General features: G+C 36.9%; 1 protein-coding gene across 10 annotated transcripts in view; it reads left to right on the forward strand.

Annotated features, from left to right (window-relative positions):
* Positions 1-22,181, forward strand: part of ARHGAP32 (Rho GTPase activating protein 32) — a 306,604-nt gene that overhangs the window by 196,713 nt on the left and 87,710 nt on the right. For all 10 annotated transcript variants that reach the window (XM_086678673.1, XM_086678676.1, XM_086678671.1 and 7 more), the window contains 4 exons: positions 10,198-10,335; positions 12,488-12,580; positions 13,933-14,055; positions 15,653-15,730. In XM_086678673.1, the coding sequence (XP_086534799.1) occupies positions 10,198-10,335; positions 12,488-12,580; positions 13,933-14,055; positions 15,653-15,730 (432 nt within the window). The remainder of the gene's footprint in view (positions 1-10,197; positions 10,336-12,487; positions 12,581-13,932; positions 14,056-15,652; positions 15,731-22,181) is intronic.

A 22,181-nucleotide genomic window follows, 5' to 3' on the forward strand; every position in this document is an offset into this window, starting at 1 on the left:
TTTTCGACTGTGAAGGGGAATCAGTGCCCCTTCTCGTGTTGTTCAAGGGTCAGTTGTACTTTATTTACTTTTAGAAATTGGGTGAATTTCTGCCAGAACGGTAGGTATTTTACTATTTTTAGAATTTTCTCACTGAACCTAAGTTTCAGATGATTTGCAAATTAAGGTTTTCATTTGGTGAATGACATTCTGTATAAAAGGACAGATTTTTTGCTGGCACAAGAACATTTTTAAAAAAATTGAAAGAAATCAGTTCACTGATATATGGGGAAATGAATTTTGAAATCCAGTCCCTCACCATTTTTAGGCTCATTTGCATTTATGTGGTTGGTTGATATTTATTTCCTTGAGTAAGACTGTTTGGATGGAAGAAAACATGATTTATTTTTAACAGTTAATATAGTTGATTTTTTAGATTAGTTTTAGGTTCACAGCAAACTTGAGTAGAAAGTATGAGGTTCCTGCATATGTTTTATCCCCACACATGCCCGACTCCACTATGGATGTCTTTCCCCAACATGATACATTTGTGACAGTGATGAACCTACACTGACATAGCTTTGTCAGCAAGGGTTCAGTCACGGTGTTGTATGTTCTGTGGGTTTGGACAAATTTATAATTATATGTACCCACCATTAAGGTATCATACAGAATTATTTCACTGCCCTAAAAATTCTGTGCTCTGTTTATTTCTCACTTCTCCCTAACCAGTGGCAACCACAAATATTTTTACTGTCTCTGTAGTTTTGCCTTTTTCAAAATGTCATATAGTTCGAGTTATACAGTACATAGACTTTTCAGCTTGGCTTCTTTCACTTAGTAGTGTGCATTTAAATTTCCTCCATGTCTTCTAATGGCTTGATAGTTTCTTTCTTTCTTATTTTTTTTTTTTTAGTGCTGATTAATACTGAATTTTCTGGATGTATCACAGTTTATATATACACTCACCAGCTGAAGGATATCTTGATTGCTTCCAAGTTTCAGCATTTAAAAAAAAATTTTTTTTTTTTTTTGAGAGACAGACACAGAGCACAAGCAGGGGAGGGGCAGAGAGAGAGGGAGACACAGAATCTGAAGCAGGCTCCAGGTTCTGAGCTCATCACAGAGCTTGATGCGGGGCTCAAACTCATAAATCATGAGATGATGATGTGAGCCAAAGTGGTACCCTTAACCGACTGAGCCACCCAGGCACCCCTAAGTTTCAACATTTATGAATAAAGCTACTATGAACATGCATGTACAGGCTTTTGTGTGGACATAACTTTTTAGCTCATTTGGATGAACACCAAGGAGTCTAATTGCTGGAACCTGTGGTAAGGTATCTTTAGTTTTATCAGAAACTGACAAGTTGTCTTCCAAAGTGTGTTTACCATTTTGTATTCCTACTAGCAATGGAAGACATATCCTATTATTTCACATCTTTGTCAGCATTTTGTTCTGGGTTTTTGCCATTCTAATAGGTGTGTGGTGTTATCTCGTTTTAATTTGCATTTCCTTGATGACGTATTATGTGGAGCATTTTTTCATATACTTATCTATTATTTGCATATCTTTTTGGTGAGGTGTCTGCTTAGGTCTTTGGACTTTTTAAATCAGCTGTTTGTTTTCTTATTGTTGATTTTTAAGAGTTCTTTGTATATTTTGGATAACAGTCTTTTATCAAATAAATCTTTTGCCAGTATTTTCACCCAGATCTATTACTTGTCTTTTCATTTTATTGATAGTGTCTTGACACAGCAGAAAATTTTAATTTCAGTGAAGTCCAGCTCATCAGTTCTTTCATGGATAGTGACTCTAATGTATCTAAAAAAGTTTATCACCAAACCCAAGATGATTTGTATTTTCTCCTGTGTTACCTTCTATGAGTTTTATCATTTTGCATTTTACATTAAGGTCTGTGATCCATTTTGAGTAATTTTTTGAAAGCTGTAAGGTCTGTATCTAGATTTATATTTTTGACTGTGGATTTTGCCAATTCTTCCAGCACTATTTGTTGAAAAGATTTTTTTTTAAATCCACTGTGTTGACTTTTCTCTTTTGTCAGAGATCAATTGACAGTATTTATGTGGGTCTATTTCTGGGCTCTCTGTTCTGTTTCATTGATGTATTTGTTAATTTTTTTTGCCAATACCACACTGTATTGATGATTATAGCTTTATGGTATGTCTTTAAGTCACTTGGTGTCAGTCTCCCAACTTTGTTCTTCTCCTTTAATATTGTGTTAGCTGTTCTACTCTTTTACCTCTCTCTATAACTTTAAAATAAAAAATAACTTGCTTTGGTTTTGATTGGCATAGCATTGTGAATCTATAGATCAAGTTTGGAAGAATTGATACCTTGACCATATATTGACCCTTCTATCCAGGAACATGGTATATCTCTCAAATTTTTTTAGTTGTTTACCTTTACCAGAATATTGTAGGTTTCCTCATACAGATCTTGTACATAGTTAAAAAAATTATTTTAATGTTTATTTTTCAGAGAGAGAGAGAGAGAAAGAGAGAGAGAGAGAGACTTTTGAGTGGGGGAGAGACAGAGAGAGAGGGAGACACAGTATCTGAAGCAGGCTCTAGGCTCTGAGTTGTCAGCACAGAGCCTGATGCGGGGCTTGAATTCATGAACCATGAGGTCATGACCTGAGCTGAAGTTGGACGCTCATCTGACTGAGGCACCCAGGCATCCCCATGTTTTTTTAGATTTGTATTTCTTTCTTTTTTGGGGGGATGTGCTGATACAAATACTATTGTGCTTTTAATTTCAAATTGAACTTAATCATTGTTGGTGCGTTGGAAAGCAATTGGCTTTTGTATATTAACTTTGTATTCTGCTACTTTGGTCATTAAATTTAATCATTCATGATTAAAAATTCTCAGTAAACTAAGATTAGTGGGAAATGTCCTCAACTTGATAAAGAGTATCTATAAAAAATCTATAACTGTAATAGTGAGAAACTCATTCTGTAAATAAGATCAGGAACAAGGTAAGGACGTCCCCTCTTTCCACTGCTTTTCAACACTGTGCTGGAATTCCTAGCTAATGCCATTAAGGCAAGAAAAGGAAATAAAAGATATACAAATGGGAAAGGAAGAAATTAAACAGCCTTTGTACACAGATGACATGATCATCTAGGTAAACAGTATAAAAGAATTGTCTAAAAATCTCCTGCAACTACCAAATGTAAGACACAAAACAATATATTTTTAAATGCCTGTTTAAAAAATATATTTTAAATACATAAAACCTTGGATTGTGAGTAACTTGTTCTGCAAGTGTTCTCCAAGACAAGCAAACGTTTCTAATAAATTTTAACTTGATAAACAAGCAGTTTCTGGCAATATGAGTAGTACATGATGCCAGATGTCACATGATCAAACTGAGACAGTGGTTCTTGAAATTCTCTTTGATGTGCAAGTGCTTTGGATTGCAAGCATGTTTCTGGAATGAATTCTGCTCACAAACCAAGGTTTTACTATACTTCTATAGGAAGAAGTCTTAAGTAAGAAGGACCTACTAACTTCTTTTCCACTTTTTTTAAACAAAAAATTAGTATTTTAGTGTATTAATCCACTTAATATATCACTTCAGAATGCATTCAAGGAAATTTCTTTCCTTTTTAAAAAAAATTTTAAGTTTTATTTAAATCCAAGTCAGTTAACATACAGTACAATGATTTCAGTAGAATCCAGTGACCCATCACCCACATACAACACCCCAGTGCTCATCCCAACAGATGCCCTCCCCAGTGCCTATCACCCATGTAGTCCATCCCCCCACCCAAAACGCATCCAGCAACCCTCAGTATGCTCTCTGTATTTAAGAATCTCTTATGGTTTGCCTTCCTTTCTCTTTTTATCTTATTTTTCCTTCCTCTCCCCTATGTTCATCTGTTGAGTTTCTCAAATTCCACATATGAATAAAGTGATGTGATATTTGTCTTTCTCTGACTGACTTACTTCGTTTAGCATAATACCCTCTAGTTGCATCCACATTGTTGGCACCTGGCATGATTTCATTCTTTTTGATCACTGAGTAATATTCCTGTGTGTGTGTGTGTGTGTATCACATCTTCTTTATCCATTCATCAGTTGATGGACATTTGGGCTCTTCCCATAATTTGGCTATTGTTGATAGTGCTGCTGTAAATATTGGGGTGCATGGGCTCCTTTGAATCAGCATTTTTGTATCCTTTGGAAAAATACCTAGTAATGAAATTGCTGGGTTACAGGGTAGTTCTATTTTTAATTTTTTGAGAGACCAAGGAAATTTCTTGAATAACAAACTATTTGAGTAAAAGTGTTAAGCTTTCAAAGGGCTAATAGTACATGAAATACTTTGGCTAGACATTCAGTGTAATAGGGTTTGATAAGTTTGATAAGCGATAATTATAGGAGTATACACTATATTTTAGTAGAAAAATTGTCAAAGATGTAAATAGATAATTCCTAAAAGAATAAAGATATCATTTTCACCTTTTGGAAAATTTAAATGCTTTTATAAATAAATATTAGTGTAGATGCAGTAAAATAGGCGCAAACAGTAAAAATTGGTACAACCTTTCCATTTTTAGAAATTGTGTGTGTATTTTAGCTTTTTAAATTAAAAATAAATTTAGTATTATAAAAATTTGCAAAAATAGTGCAGAGAGATTCAGTATACTCTGCACTTACTTAGGTTTAGATGATGTCACAATTTTTAGGAATTTATTCTTCTAAAAGAATTTTAATGTTTCTTTTTGAGAGCAAGAGAGAGAGAGAGAGAGAGAGACAGCATGAACGGTGAGGGGCAGAATCCAAAGCAGGCACCGAGAGCTGTCAACACAGATCCCAAGGTGGGACTCAAACTCAGTAGCCATGAGATCATGACCTGAGTTGAAGTCTGACTGACACTCAACCCACTGAGCCACCCAGGCGACCCAGGAATTTATTCTAAAGAAGTATAAGAAATTGGAGCATAGACTTAGATAAATTATTACATCCTGTTATTACAATCCTGTTTTTTGTGCTCGCTTCAGCAGCACATAAACACTCTTGTTTTCAATTATTGAGCTTTTAACCTGGGAACTTCCCAATTCTATCAATTTGCACGATTTAACAGCTTTTCCAAAATCAGTCTAGGTTAGTGAAGGTATCGTTAATATCGTCCATGCATGTTAACAGTTTCAACCAAACTATTTGTTGTACCCCATGCATGACAAGTATATGGCTAATACAACATTCAGAAGGTATTTCTGGGCCAGACCGCTATACCAGTGACAAAAATGTCAGTAGTGATAAGAATGTTCAATGAATGATTGGCAGGCAGTGTGCTTAGTAACTCACATGCATTATTTCATTTAATCTTTCAACTTCCAGGTACTGTTAACTTCCCCATTTTATAGATGAGTAAACTGAGGTTTAGAAGTTACCTAAGGTCTACCACCTAAGGTAGCCCATAGTAGTTTAAATTTAAATCCTGCAATACTGATTACTGCTTTCCTCATTGTTTTCTTTCTTCTCTCTTCCTTCTGTGTTTCACAGTCATGTTGATCTAGAAATCTGTTTTGTATGCCAAGGGGAAAGTGATATGCCAAGGGCCAAATGTTACCTTATGTCTTAGTTTGGGGTGCTTTCACAAAGTACCATAAACTGGGTACCTTATAAACAATACAAATTTATTTCCAACAGTTCTGGAAGCTGGAAGTCTGAGATCAGGAGGTCAGAATGGCAAAGTTCTGGTGAGAGCCGTTTCTCAGATTGCAAACAGCTAGCTTCTTATAACTTCATGTAGCAGAGCAAAGAGAAGGAGAAGCAAGCTCTCTTAGGGCTCCTGTAAGGGCACTAATCTCATTCATGAGGGTTCCACCCTCATGACCTCATCTCATCTAATTATTTCCCAAAGGCTCCATTTCCTAATGCCATCATATTGGAGGCTTTGGTTTCCACATACAAATTTTGGGGAGATGCAGATACTCAGTCTCTAATACCTTACAATTATGTCAGAATATTCTTCATTTAGTGAGAAATGCTTAATGAAAACGGGATTAAAAGCAGAGCCAATTTCTATTCTAAAAGCACCAGGTAACAACAAATGCAGGACTACATTTTCTTTATATTGACCACTTCCCATAGTCTGTTGGCTCGAAAGGAGTAATAGATGTGAATGTACCAAGTTGTCAGCTTATTTCTCTCCTTCCCAGACAGTGGGATGACTATACGCATGTTTAAAGTTGATCCTGATTGATTGCTTGGCCTTTGTACTAGTGACTTAAAATCCTGATGTTACATTTTTTTCTAAAAGAAAGCAGGAAAACAAAACAAAAACAAAATGTCACCTGATCTATGGGTTATCTTCAAATAACGATATTAAATTTAAGATTTACTTTCCAATATTAAAGCTGGAAATTCAGCCAGTATGGAAAACAACCTTTGACCTCTAAAGATGGATTAACTTCTCTAGTTGAAAACCTGATGTACTTGAAAGTAATCAGTAAAAATGTTCTTTTTCCTTTGAGTTGCTGAGCTTTTGGTGACCAGTCATTTGTTCTGCTAAATACCATGGGGTTTTGTTTGGAAACTCTGTTCTCTAATTCTAAATGTTTGACTGAGAACAAGTTCTCTAAATCAGTAAAGAATAGTAATAGCCAGCATGTACTGAGCCATTTCTGTTAACTGATACTCTACTAATCATTTTACATTAATTTACATCATTTAGTTCTTAAACAGCCAGGATTCACAATTAGGACATTCTGATCCTATAATCAAGTTTTTAGCTATTTCTTTATTTCAGGTATATATTTTTAGGATCTATGCAGGTAATGTAAATAAGGTGTGGTCACTTGGGCAAATTAGACCTTGTTGTGCTGTACCTAAAGTATTCATATACATTTTTATTTTATTTTATTTTTTAGATGTTTTTATTTATTTTTGGGAGGGAGCGAGAAAGAGTGAGCATGAGCAGGGAGGGACAGAGGAAGAGGGGACAGAAGATCAGAAGCAGTCTCTATTCTGACAGCAGCAAGCCCGATGTGGGGCTGGAACTCACGAACCGTGAGATCATGATCTGAGCCGAAGTTGGACCCTCAACCGACTGAGCCACCCAGGCACCTCCATATACATTTTTTTAATGTTTATTTTTGAGAGAGCGAGAGAGAAAGCATGTGCATGCAAGTGAACACAAGTGAGAGAGGGGCAGAGAAAGGGAGACAGTGCCTCCATAGAGGGATCTGTGCTGACAGTGGAGAGCCCTATGTGGGGCTCAAACTCAAACCACTAGATCATGACCTGAGCCAAATTCGGTCGCATAACCGACTGAGCTACCCAGGTGCCCTCCCCATATATATTTAAAACACACACACACACACACACACACACACACACACACACACACACACTTTAGGCCTAATCCAAATCAGAAGATAGAATGGATAAATTTTTTTTTTTTAATTTTTTTTTCAACGTTTATTTATTTTTGGGACAGAGAGAGACAGAGCATGAACGGGCGAGGGGCAGAGAGAGAGGGAGACACAGAATCGGAAACAGGCTCCAGGCTCTGAGCCATCAGCCCAGAGCCCGACGCGGGGCTCGAACTCACGGACCGCAAGATCGTGACCTGGCTGAAGTCGGACGCTTAACCGACTGCGCCACCCAGGCGCCCAAGAATGGATAAATTTAAAATACTATGGATGATGGACGTAAAACCTTGTTCAGATGAAAATTTATTTTTTTTTTTTGACTGCGTTTTAATTTCTGTTCTCTCACATATGTGAGGCTTTAAGCAAATTACTTAATTTGTGATTAGGTTCATAGAGAAGGAAGTAAAATCTTGTTACTTGTTTTGGACAATGTACTGTATACATGCATATATGGTAAAGGTATAAAATGCATTTATGCATGATAACAATACACATCAACTCCTGTCTTTACTTTTAGAAGGGATACAAAGAATGGTGCTTTGTATCTATAATAATTGGTTCTTTAAAATAACATCCAGAGCTTTGAAACAAAAAAGTCAACATCTGTTTAATCTCTGTGATAGAGACATGAGTATGTGATAAATTATTTTGTTTACTTTTCTGGTATTTGAAGTGTTGCATAGTTTTAAAAAATGTGTGTATGAAAGAGAAAATAATTGCAGCTGTATGCTAAGTTTTTCCTTTTATTTCTGCCTTTGTTTGTTTTTAGTTTTTATTTTTTGCCATCCCAAAGGATCAAGTATTTAACTCCCTATGGTTATTTAGGAAATATTTGGGTTAGAAGGCAGTGTTAGAACTGAGGAAACAAAGGAGCTTACTTCAGCAAAGAGTAAAAGAGTGACTTTCCATAGCCAAAGAAGCAGCAGTTAAAGATCATGGAGGCAAGAAAGGGAACAAATGTCTCATAAACTGAATAAATGTAAGTAATTGAGCATAACTGGAGGCAGAGAAAGGGCATGGAGGAGTAATGACTGAGATCAGAGTATAAATTCAGACAGAACCTAGATGATGAAAGCCATGATATATGCAAATATGTTTGGACTTTATCCTATGGATCAGTGGTTCCCAGTTCAGGCTGATCATCAGAATTAACTGGATCCCATTTCAGACTCATGGAACTAGCGTTTCTTAGAATAGTGACCAGGACACTTTTCTTTAAAAGGCTCTGCCATGTGTTATTGTCTTAATTCATTCTGAAAACCCTCTCAGACAAGGAGTTGGTATTGTTCTCCATCTACGTGATAGAGAATTTCAGTCCAGAGTAGGATTATGCAAGTTGATCATGTTAGTTTTATTTAAAAAAATTTTTTTAGCATTTATTTTTGAGAGAGAAAGAGACAGAATGTGGGTGGGTTGAGGCAGAGAGAGAGGGAGGCACAGAATCCGAAGCAGGCTCCAGGCTCTGAGCTGTCAGCACAGAGCCTGATGCGGGACTCGAACTCATGAGCTGTGAGATCATGACCTGAGCCAAAGTCGGATGTTCAACTGACTGAGCCACCTAGGCGCTCCTGATCATGTTAGTTTTAATATACCTCTGTGTAGAATTCACATCTCTGCCTTATGAAGTGGTGCATTCTGCCTCTGCCCCATTTGGCTGGGGCACATGGAGAAAACTTCCACTAAAAGTGTTTCTTCAGTTCTGAGATGGTTGCTCTCAGGCCTTTCTTGCAGTCCTTCTAGAATTTTATGAGATGAGAGCCTCTGTATAAAATTAGATAAAATTGCAAGACTAAATGCTCTGCAGCAGTGCTGACTCATGGGAGCTCTCGATGGATTTTTGATAGTGTCACCTGATAAGCTTTGTATTTTGTAGTGGTGGGAAGGGGAGCAGGGGAGATCAAAGGTGAGGACAATTAGCAGTATTCTCGGTAAGAAATGATATTCATCACTACTAAATAAAGCTTGGGCTAGGGGAGGTGATAGAGTCAAGAGAAAATTAGGAGGTAGAATGTAATAATAAATACGCTCTGAGAGTAGATTTTCATTGTTTTTTTTTTTTTTTTTTTAATTTATTTTAGAGAGTGAGAGCAAGTGCGGGAGAGAGGCAGAGGGAAAGATTGAGAGAAAGAGGAAGTCAGAGAGAGCAGGTTCCATGCTCAGCACGGAGCCCAATGTGGAGCTTGATTTCACACCCCTGGGATCATAACTTGAGTCGAAATAAAGAGTTGGATGTTCAACCTACTGAGCCAACCAGGCACCCCGGATTTTCATTTTTGATGAGCTTGTGAGATTGGGCAAGGCAAGGAAGAAAGCCTGAGATGTTGGGAAGAATAATGAGTTCTAGATAATATTTGCATATTGAATGTGTATTGATGAGGACTTTAGTGGTTTTGATTTTCCAGTCTTAGTCATAGAAAATGTTGGTGATACCTATCAATAACTTGGTTTTATTTTTCTTTAATTTTTGATTATATTCTCCCACCCCAAATTATTTTATGGTTCTTTTTGTGGGTTTAAGGCCACATGCTGTCTTATCATGTAGCAGTTACTGCTCCCAGAGAGCCAGTGGACTTTGATGAGCAGTAGAGAGAGTGGAGAGTTTTATCTTATTTTCATTATTGACCTTTTGATGTAGTGTAACTCATTAGATTGTTTTGGAGTTTGAGTATTTACCTATTTACTAACAAGTTGATAGAAGTTTTTCACTAGAAAATATAAAATCTCATAATGCCATTATAGAATAAGGCCTGATCCATAAGCATTTTCTAAGAGGCAGATTATAAGTGTCTTTTTTTTCTTACCCATAGGGTAAAAGTTGGATTGTTAAAAGAAGTTACGAAGATTTTCGGGTACTAGATAAACATCTTCATTTATGTATTTATGACCGACGATTCTCCCAACTCTCAGAGCTTCCCCGTTCTGATGCTCTGAAGGATAGTCCAGAGGTAAGCATTTAGTTCTTTGCAGCCTTAATCGCTGTATATAAATTAGCAGAAAGTGTTGCCTATATACTAAATAAAAGCTTATATCGAACACTCAGGATGATTCTTGGGATTATTTAATTATTTCATAACTGAAAAAGTTGTAGTGCTATGTAGAATGTTTAGAATTAAAGTAGGTTTGGTGTGTAATTTTATTAAAAAGATTCATAATATATAATGGGCTACATATATGAGACCATTCTTCAAAGAGAATATAAAATATGGAGGCAAAAACATGGAAAAATGTTGACCTCACTAATAATTAAAGAAAGGCATAGCTTATGATGGCATGCCATATCTGTGCCCTTATCTTTACTCCTGCCAAATTTCTAGTAAAAATATAAAAGATTTTTAAAAAATTAAATGGGAAAAGATTCTTTATAACATCAGAATATAAAAACCATCAAAATTATGAGGAATCTTCTTTATTTTTTATTTTTTTGAGAGGGAGGGAGAGGGAGAGAGAGAATCCTAAGCAGGCTCCATGCCTAGCACAGAGCCTGACACAGGGCTCGGTCTCACAACCATGAGATCACGATGTGAGGAATCTTTGAAAGTAGATAGGATAAGAGTTATGGGGGTGAGCAAATACAGCATACAAACAGGTACAAGAGGATTGAAGAAGACAGATCAACTAGAAATCTTAATCGTAAAAACCAAATAAATAAAATAATTGAGAAGAGCAAACAGAGGGCTTTCAGAAGCATGGTTACTATCCTCAGAGAGACAGGAGGCAATCACAGTCATGGAATGAGAACGTATTTTTAGAAAAATAAAAAATCAGAGATCTTAGAAATGAACATGTACTTATTTAAATTAATTTTAGTTATAGCAAACCTGAAGAGCTGGACTGTGTGCAGAATGGACACAGATGAAGAGAGCATTAGTGAGCTGGGAGAGCAAACTTTATAATAATACAGCCCCAGAAGGGAATGAAAGATAAAAAGTTGCGTGAGAACAGTGGGAATCGTGGAGAAAAGATCCTGAAGTTCCTACTTCCCTCTCCTAGGAGTTCTAGCAGGATACCGGAGATGGAAGTCACTAAAAGTTAATATAAGAAAATGCCCTAAAGCTAAAGAAAGCCATGTTTCAGATCACATGGGCCCAGTAAGTACTAAATATAATGACTGAAAAGACATGCATCTAGAAACAGTGTAGTGAAATTTCAATAGCCAAAACAGAGAACACCAAAAGCTTCCAGAGAACAAAAAAACATGCTTTAAAAAAAAAACAAGAACAAGAATTGTATTGACAGTAGACTCAACAGCAGCTTGAAAACAGTGCAGATATCTTTCAAGTCCTGATGGGAAGCCATTTCAAATCTGTAATTAATTCCAAGGCAACTAAGTAGGTAGGACAAAGTAGAGGCATCATCAGTCATGCAAGAACTGACACAGGAACAGGGTCTCAGGAATATTCTAAAACCACAGCTTCTTTTGTATCACCGAAAATCTAGAAGTCTGTCTCTGTTTCCTATCTCTGTCTCTTTGTTCCATTTCTCTTTCTCAAGCTGTCTCAGAACATGGCCACTACTAAAAGGCCCCAGGTTTTTAATCTCTTTTTTTAAGACAGCTGCTAGAATGAATTAAAAATTTTCAACTTAATTCCTAATTCCTGCAGTAACTCTTGTTAGGCCAGCTAGTGTTTGGTCCCATTTCTGGACCAATCCACGGACCCGTGGTGTGGGATCACATATGAACATGGCTGTCCTGCCGCAGCTGCATGCCTGGAAGCTTACAGCAGGTCTTGGAGAGTTTCAGAGTAGCCAGGGGGAAGCTGGCAGAAAAGCCAAGTATGTCTCTGCTGTGATTGTTTTTTTACATTTTCAGTATGAGATAGAGACAGCAATAAAATTAGAAGCTATATAATAGTATGACCCCCTGATGATGAGGAGCTAGCAGTTCAAGTTCTTCACAAGACGGGATTTCTATGTAAGTGCCGATGGTTACACTTCACGGAACTCTTAAGCCTCTGTGAAGAATCCTCTGTAACTATTAAAATGCCTAAAAATCTACAGAATTTTTGCCCCAGAAACAACTAATTTATACCAGTTACTTGGACAGGGAGTGCAGTATCTTGACTTGGAGTTACCACTGAATCTTCTCTTTCTCTTTAGTCCATCACTCAGATGCTTATGGCTTACCTCTCCCGCCTTTCAGCTATTGCTGGCAACAAGATCAATTGTGGACCTGCCCTTACTTGGATGGAGGTATTTTCTAATTCACTTCATATCAAAATTTATTTTTGAATTGTCTACTGAAGAAATTTAATGTTAATTTAATTTCTATAGCTATTAAGTTTCAGGAATCAAAGAAATAGAATTAATGCTCATCTTTTGGGAGGATAGATATGTCTTATGCTAAGTATTTTTTTTATCTCAAATCTTTCTTTAAGAATCCAAGAAACTAATTTTAATATATCTTGGGAATTGCAGTGACATGTCTTATTTTGGTGTTTAATGTATTAAGTGTACATTTAGCAAGATATATATATTTAATTGACTTAGTAATTGAAAATATTTTTCAATTATTTATGAATGACAGACAATTAACCTTTTAAAGAGTCCAGTTTAAGTATTGAGTATTACACAGTATTCAGAAAATATGCTAAGTATTTCTCCTTAATTTGCAGATTTATTCTCTCCTTCCAGTGGAAATTGGAAAGTCAGAATGGGAAGTAGAATATGGAATTTAGCACCAGGCCAACTTGCATTGAGATATTGGTTTTTCCATTATTGGCTGTGTGATCTTGGAAAATTACAGTGAAACCTCAGATTACAAGTAACTTGTTCTGAGAGTGTTTCACAAGATGACCAAACATTTCTAATGTATTTTAACTTGCTAAAGGAGCAATGTCTTGCAATATGAGTAGTACGTGACGCCGAACGTCATGTGATTACAACTGAGCCAGTGGTCCTTGAAATTTGCTTTGATACACAAGTGATTACTTTGATATACAAGTAATTCGCTTTGGATTACAAGCATGTTTCCAGAACGAATTATGCACACAAACAAAGGTTTTACTGTATTTAATTTCTCATAAATTACATAAGCTCTTTTAGCTTTAGCATCTTCATCTTTAGGTTTTTTTTAAATGTTTGTTTATTTTTGAGAGAGAGAAAGAGAGACAGAGTGCAAGCAGGGTAGGGGCACAAAGAGAGGGAGACACAGAATCTGAAGCAGGCTCCAGACTCTGAGCTGTCAGCACAGAGTCTGATGGGTGGCTCAAACCCATGAACTGTGAGATCGTGACCTGAGCCGAAGTCGGTTGCTTAAGGGACTGAGCCACCTAGGCGCCCCAAGCATCTTCGTCTTTAAGTGTTGATAATCATGCTGAGTACCTTTTAGATTTATGAGGATTACACTGAATCATATGTTATATGCACAGCACAATGACTGGCATATAATAAGTACTCAGTAAATATTAGGTGTTGTTTTTTGTTTTTTTTTTTTAAGATTCTTTGGGTTATGGTTTCTCTAAATCAAATTGAACACTTTTATAGATAGAGAAACTTTTACAAGTCCCCTGTCTTTATCTCATAGTTCATTTTCTTTGTCGTAGATTGATAATAAGGGAAATCATCTTCTAGTTCATGAGGAATCATCCATTAACACTCCTGCTGTTGGTGCTGCCCACGTTATCAAGAGGTACACTGCTCGGGCCCCTGATGAATTGACTTTAGAGGTAAATGACTAAAGACTGTCAGCTCAGGCCCTTTCCCCATACTCTATTGTCTTTCAGCCTAGGATGCCATCTGTTTTTATTTAACGACTGTACTCGTCCTTGAAAATTCAGCTTAAATGTCTCCCATTTCTTCTGGGAAGTCATCCTTGATCTTCTTCCTACTCCATGCAAATACCTATCCCCAAAGAGCCTGGATTGAATGTTATTCTGAACTGTTCTCATGGCTTATATCTGACCTTTCATTTATTACACTCAGTCATAATTGTCCTCCTGTTTGTCTCCATGACCTTCTTGAAAGCCAGGTCTCAATCTTTTTGTTTTGTGTTTTTAGTACCTAAATATGATACCCAGTGATACCTTCTTCTCATTGTTTGTTCAAAGATTGAGGTAAAGAACAGATGAAAAGTGAAATGAACATTGCTTGCAATCAGATGCAAAAGGAGGGGAATTAAGTTTCTTCCTCTAATACTGGATGATGAGAGACAAAAAACTGCTTACAGTTATTCAGTTTAAGAAACACAGTATAGATTTTTAGGTTCCATACACAGAGGAATGTATGTCTTAAAAGATGCCATGCCTGTGAGCAAATACAGCTTTGTGAAGTTGATTCTTTCATGATGTGAAAATTAGTTGTAAATATACAAAGAAAAATTCTTTTTTATTTAAAAAAAATTTTAATTTTTTTTTTTTTTTTTTTTTTGAGACAGAGACAGAGTATGAGTGGGAGAGGGTCAGAGAGAGAGGGAGACACAGAATCTGAAACAGGCTCCAGGCTCTGAGCTGTAAGCACAGAGCCCGACATGGGGTTCGAATTCATGGACTGTGTGAGATCATGACCTGAGCTGAAGTTGGACGCTTCACTGACTGAGCCACCCAGGCACCCCTACAAAGAAAAATTCTTAAAAGCAATATGTATACCACAGTAATATTGCTGTGAAACATTTAACTATGTTTTGTTACAGAGATCACCACTTATTTTGATTGAAGAATGTGATTTCCATTAAATACATTATTAAGAACTATTATTATGATTTTCTATTTATAATTTTGTAAAAGTTTGTATAAACTCACTAGTTTGTCAAATTTTATACTTACTAAGAATAACCAAGTAATTGTAGATATCTTAGGCCTTTGATATATGATTTAATAAGATATGTACTCAGCACAGTACATGACACATGGTCAATGCTCACTAAATGTCTATGAATAAAAGTTATGGTGGTTCTAAGTATGAGTGTTTTAAACTATCCCTTGTAGGTGATCTGATCACTTTTACTTTTAGTAACAGTAGTGACTATTTTAACGGAAGTGGTGGTGATGGTGTGAAACCTGACATTCAAAAACCCTATGCTGTAAGTCTGACTTTCTGAAGTTACTACACGTAGGTTAACCACTTACCTTTTTTAGACCTCTTCTTTACCGATCATTAAGATTATTAAATTCTTTACAGAAGTAAGTGTTACATTTTCCCAGAAATAATTAGCCACAGAATGAGAGTGGAACTTAACTTTTTGTTACGGTTCACATTTAAATTCTAGACATAATAATGGGTTTAAAATTTGACTAAAAATATTTCACTTAAAATTTTTTCTTGTAGGTGGGAGACATTGTTTCTGTTATTGACATGCCCCCGAAAGTGTTAAGCACATGGTGGAGAGGCAAGCATGGATTTCAGGTAGGCAACAAATAAGGTGTGAAGGAGTAAAAAACAAGACAAAACAAAACAAAACAGTTTTTCTTTATTCTTTAGTAATATTTATTTCTCTTTGCAGCATGTACTGGCAGTGGACCTTGTCAGAGGAGGTAGAAAAATATAGATGATATTAGACTTGGATTTCCTTTTCTAGTTACTCTTGTGGTTGTTTTATCTCCTTCTTCTTTAAATGGAAACAGTAGGAACATAGTAGGAACAGAATCACAGGTCTGAGTACCACTTTTAGATTCTGCCTGTGATTCTGCCTTGCTTTAAAAAAAAATTTTTTTTAATGTTTATTTTTGAGAGAAGAGAGTGTGTGAGCAGGGGAGGGGCAGACAGAGAGGGAGACACAGAATCCAAAGCAGGCTCCAGGCTCTGAGCTGTCAGCACAGAGCCCGACCTGGGGCTCGAACTTACAAACTGTGAGATCATGACTTGAGCTGAAGTCAGATGTCTGGCTTAACCGACTGAGTCACCCAGGCACCCCCTGACTCTGCCTTGCTTTTAATATTGATTTGGAATCAGGATTCACATGTATTTAAAAAAAATTTTTTTTTAACATTTATTTATTTTTGAGAGACGTAGAGAGACAGAGCACAAGTCGGGGAGGGGCAGAGAGCAAGGGAGACACAGAATCTGAAGCAGGCTCCAGGCTCTGAGTTGTCAGCAGAGGGGCTCGAACCCTCGTGAGATCATGACCTGAGCCAAAGTTGGACCCTTAACCTACTAAGCCACCCAGGCACCCCTCACACATTTTTTTTTTTTTTTTTGGTTTATTTGTTCTTATTTTAAGAGAGAGAGCCCAAGCAGGGGAGGAGCAGAGATAGAGGGAAAAAGAGAGAATCCCAAGCAGGCTGTTAGGGCAGAGCCTGATTCAGGACTCCAGCTCGTGAACTGTGTAAAATGGGGATAGTAGGACTATTTTTTGTTTCATAAGATAGATTATAGTAAAGATGAAAGGTTGTGAGGATAAAATTTGTAAAGTACATAGAACAGACCTGATGCATACTTTTCACTCAAAAAATATTGATTTTTAAGTTTTAATTGGTTTTTTTACAAATTTAATTTTATTGATTCCTTTATTATAAAAGTATCCATGGCAATTTAATTTGATGATTAAGACTAGAAAAATCATATCCATATTATATCACAATATAATTGGGGTCATTTATCTTAATTGCTATGCATAATTGTTGCTTTTGATTAAATATAAAACTAAATAAAAGACTGGGGTATCCTTTTTTCTATTGAGGGGTCAATTTTTCATGTTCATGGAAATGAGCTATATATAAACATTAGGCTCTAAAAGATGATAAAAAAATAAATTTGGATTTTAAATGGCAGTTATATTGTTTTCTTGGTATGGCTACCTTTCTTATAATCTTAGACAAGTCATTTGCTTTCTTTGTACTTTAGTTTATTCTTAATTGGAAAGTTCCACTTATAATCCTTCTAGTCCTTCTCAACATTTTAATTCTATTATTGTAAAAATGGTAGCAGGTTTCTCCTTCTTTCGTGTGACAAGTCTTCATGTGACAAGTTTCATGTGACAAGATCTGACTTTGTGCTAGGTATAGATTCCTAACTTTAAAAAATAAATGTTTATTTATTTTTGAGAGAGAGGGAGAGAGAGAGCATGAGTAGGGGAAGGGGTAGAGAGAGAGGGAAAGAGAAAATCCCAAGGAGGCTCCTCACTGTCAGCACAGAGCCCGACATTGGGCTCTAACTTATGAACTGTGAGATCATGACCTGAACTGAAATCATGAGTCGGACACTGACTGAGCCACCCATGCACCCTCTTCCTAACTCTTTTATTTAGAGTCACATAAATTAATTTCTAGCCTAAACAGATTATTCATTTAAAAATTAGTATATAAATTAACAATTGTTAAAATTAGCTTATTGCCAAACAAATTATTTAAAATAAAAACAGATTTTTAAACTTAAAGGGTTTATTTGTAAATGATAGTGAAAGGTTTTTTATATAGTACTGAAAATTTTTTTCATCCTAATTAGTCTTGGAAGGGCAGTCATTTCTGTTTAGATCATGTTAGGATATACATTTGAAAAGGGGAGTTGATTGTGGGCATTGTGGGGGGTCGCCTATAAAACCAGGGCTGGTTTTTAAATGTCACTGTCAAAACTTCATTTATAAAATGAGCCCAGTACTGTAAGGAAATAATCCACACAATCCACTCTTCTTTGCTGTTCCTAAACACGCGTCCATTTGTAAGAATGCCTCATGGCTTATTGCAGGGGGAAGTTGAATGGGGAGGCATGTATTGAGCATCTATTATGTGCAAAGTATTGCTGGGCACTTTATACACAATATTTTCTTTAATCTTCACAAAGCTATTAACTCCTTTTATGGAGGGGAAACAATATGAGAGGCTTAATAAACAGCCAAGATACCTAATTGTAAGCGATGGAGTAGGGTCTCAAATTCACGTCTGCCCCATCCCATTGCCTGAGGAGCACTAAGTAGGATTTCTGCATTTAAGTCTCATTATTAACTTCATCCACCTCAGTTTTCAGCCCTATGAAAAAGAACATCTTTCCTTCCCAGCCAGCAAAAAATGCTGTAAAGATGAACCAACTAAGGACTGTAAAGCCTATAGGTTTTACTGGTGGAAACATTGCTGTTACCATGTGTTGTTTTTATGTGATGATTAATATATTGTATCTAGGAAAAAACTCCTCTTCAAGCTATTTGTGATGTTCTCTACCCTTGTTAGGTATTTTTAAATGGCAAACATACGCCCTTCCTTACTCAAATATTTTGTTGAGAGAGGAAGATAATTAGAATTTATTCCATGAATATGATAATTATAGATGAGATCGCTGATTTTTAAGTTTGAAAGAACCGGAATAATGGCTTAGCCCATTGGTTTTCCCATGTATGTATTTTATGTTTGTTTATTTTTTAATTTATTTTGAGAGAGAAAGAGAGCAAGCTGGGGAGGGGCAGAGAGAGAGGGAGAGAGAAATCCCAAGCAGGCTCCTGCACTTTCAGCGCAGAGCCCAATGCAGGGCTTAAACTCAAGAACTGTAAGATCATGACCTGAGCCGAAACCCAAAAGTCGGACGCTTAACCACTGAGCCACCCAGGTGCTCTACATGTATATATTTTAACTCCATGGAATTGTTAATTAGAGTCTTACACCTGAGTGTGAGAAAAGGCAACAATGGAGCTGCCCTCGTTAGTTTAAGGGGCACCCTTAAACTTAGTTTAAGTCAGGCACCCTGGGGCCTTATGCCCCAGGGAGCATGTCTGGTATGACCTCAGTGCTCCCCTCAGGGTCTCTTAGATGCATGGTAGGTTCAGAGCCCAGCAAGATTCCCTGGGAGTTCTAGGAAGTTTTCCTGGACAATGTGACTTTGGAATGCAGAGTCTTGTGTGTTTCTTCTGAGGGTGGGATGTCCAGCGGGGCAGACAGATCAGACTGAAACGGCCAGCACCTCAGTTAGCTAACTTGACTGATCCTGGACATACAGATGGACATTGTAAGCTGGGCTTTGTCAGTGGACCATGCGGGGAGGAGCCACCAAGGCAGGAAGCCTGCACTAATAATGTGTAGGGGCTGAGCTTGACCTTGAGGTGGGTTCTAGTAGTTTTCCTGGGGATCAAGGCCATTTAGAGATGACTGTTCCCAGAAGAGAGAGTAAAGGGGAACAAGGATGTGGTCCACTGCTTCCCAGGATGGATGCCAACTCTGTAGTATCATGCTCTGAGCACTGCTGGAAAGCTTTCTGGAAGTGTGCTGTCAGTATGCAGGCCCTGTGCATCTCCACTTGCGTGTCTGCTCAACTTGAAGTGTTCATGCCTTGTTACATGGATTCTGCTTTTCTTTTGTTACAGTCACGTGTGTTTGTTGTCTCCTTTCTGGCCAGCTCTCAAGGCATGACAAGGTACAGGCATCAGTATGGAAGCCTTTCCTGTGTATTGCTGTGAACTGATGCTGTGCATTGCTGGGTTGTGACTTTATTATTAAGAGAATAATTAGACCTCATTTTTAGTACAGATTTACAGAATAATTGAGCAGGTAGTATAGAGTTTCATATAATCCCTTCCACCGCCCCCACACAGACACATACACAGCTTCTCCTATTATTAACGTCTTGCTTTACAAATTCATTGTATAGCATTGGCAAAATGCTGATCTTTGCTGACCACCAGCTGATTTGCAAAGATTACAGATAGCATAGAATAAGTACTGTTTCTAAAAGAGTTGTCTGAGGATCATTAGATCCTGGGCCAGAATCACATGGATACAGAATATTTGGATGTATATAATACAGAATGTCAGTTTCACATCCTGCCCCACAATGATTAAAATAATTTGGGGGTTTGCTGTTTTGTTATAATTAATGAACCAAATTTCGTACATTATTATTAACCTTAGCCCATTGTTTACACTAAGGTTCACTCTTTGTGATGTATAGTTCTGTGCGTTTTAGTGAATGCCTAATTACATGTATGAACATTACAGCTTCATACAGAGTAGTTTCACTGCCCTAACCCTTGTGCTCTACCTTTTTATCCTTCTCTCCTCATAACCCCTGAGAACTACTAATCATTTACTGTCTCCACAGTTTTGCCTTTTTCAAAATATCATACAGTTGGAGTCATACAGTATGTAGTCAGACTGGCTTCTGTCACTTAGCAGTGTGCCTTTAAAGTTCTTCTGTGTGTTTCCGTGGTTCGAGAATTCCTTTTCTGTCACTAATATTCATTGTTATGGATGTGCCAGAGTTTATTTTTCCGTTCAGTTATTACAGGACATCTTGGCCGTTTCCAGTTTTTGGCAGTTATTAATAAAGCTGCTATAAACATCCATGTGCAGGTTTGTGTGTGGATATAAGACCTCAGCTCCTTTGGGTAAATATGAAGGAGTGCAGTTGCTGGATCATATGGTAAGCCTGTGTTTAGCTCTGTAAGAAGCCACCAACTGTCTTTCAAAGTGGTTGTCCCGTTCGGCATTCCTACCAGCAGGTGATGCTGTTCTCAGCATTCTCACTAACATTTGATGGTTCTCAGGTTTTTTTGGATTTTAGCCATTTTAATAGGTGCGTGGTGGTATTAAATTGTTGTCATAATTTGCAAATAAAGTCCAAGTTATAGGATTTATTAATATACTTAAGGGTGTTACGCTGCTCTCTTCATTCTTCTATTACCAGTAATTGCTTCTACACTTCCTTCACCACTGATTTTCAAACCTTAGTGTACTTGAAAATCACTGGGGGAACTTGTTAAAATATAAAGTCCCAGGACCGAAGCCCAAAAATTCTGTTTCAGTGATGGTGGGATGAGGTGTAAGACCATATTTTTATCTATGTGATTCTGGTTCAGGTGTTGCCCAGAAACAGTGCTCACTGTGTGCTATACGTAGTAGGTAAGCTGCTACTCAGCCAGTGGTTGATAAAGTTGAGCATTTTTCCAAGTTCTGGTCCATGTATTGTTTTAGACCATAATTTAGCTGTGGGAACAGAAGGATTAGTTCACCCATGTGTTTAAATTATACCGTGACTCTGTTTCTTTTCTTAAACTTCTCAGAGTAGGAAGTGTGAAATTATATTAACTATAGAAATTCTGAAATCTGTTTTTACTTTGTTTCCTAAAGTGTATCATCTTTTACCTTTGTTTTCTGAAGTGTTTCATCATAGAATGTACTTAAACAAAAGCAAAGAAAAAAAAAAAACCCAACACAACTATTTTTTTTCCCTTATTTTAAAAACTAAATGGCATCAGCTTTTGTGCCTGGCTGTGGAGTTTTCTTGGAAATAAGAGGTGAGGTATCTGGGGAGCCTTTTTTCTTAGGTAAAAGACATGACACAAATACAAAATGTCAATATCTTTGAGAAGTATTTGTTTAGGCAGTTTCTCAGAGTTTTATCTGGGAGTAGCTAGCATCAGAATGACTTGAGAAACATGTTAAAGTGAGGTATTACCAATCAGAATTTTGGGGAATAGGGACAGGAATCTGAATTTTACCAAGTTCTTCAGATAGTTATTCATCACAAAATGTGAGAATCCCCAAGTGGCCTCCCGTTGTTTATCCTGTGCACAGATAAAAGAAGAAATTAAACACAGTTTAGCAAATACTCTCTTTACCCCCCAGGAAATCTTCCTTAAAACACATTTGGGACATAGTTAACCTAATGGATAGAATACCACTTAGAGATAGACAGAATTTTATACAGCTTGCGTTCTCTTAGCTCTCTACAACATGGTAAAGGATCAGCTGTTTTATTTTTCATAGTTACCCCAAATGTCATGTTAGTGTTTTTGTGTACAAATATCAGAGAAGCAATTCATGGACAATAAAAAGGTCCCTTAGCTCAGGAGTTTAATATGGTTCTAGGTAACTTATTTTCAAAAAAGTATTCTTTATTCTAAAGGAAGATATTTGGGAACATTGTCCCCCATACT

Source organism: Puma concolor, chromosome D1 (genome assembly GCF_028749965.1).
Source record: "Puma concolor isolate L17-30 chromosome D1, mPumCon1.1.hap2, whole genome shotgun sequence".
Lineage (NCBI taxonomy): Eukaryota > Metazoa > Chordata > Mammalia > Carnivora > Felidae > Puma > Puma concolor.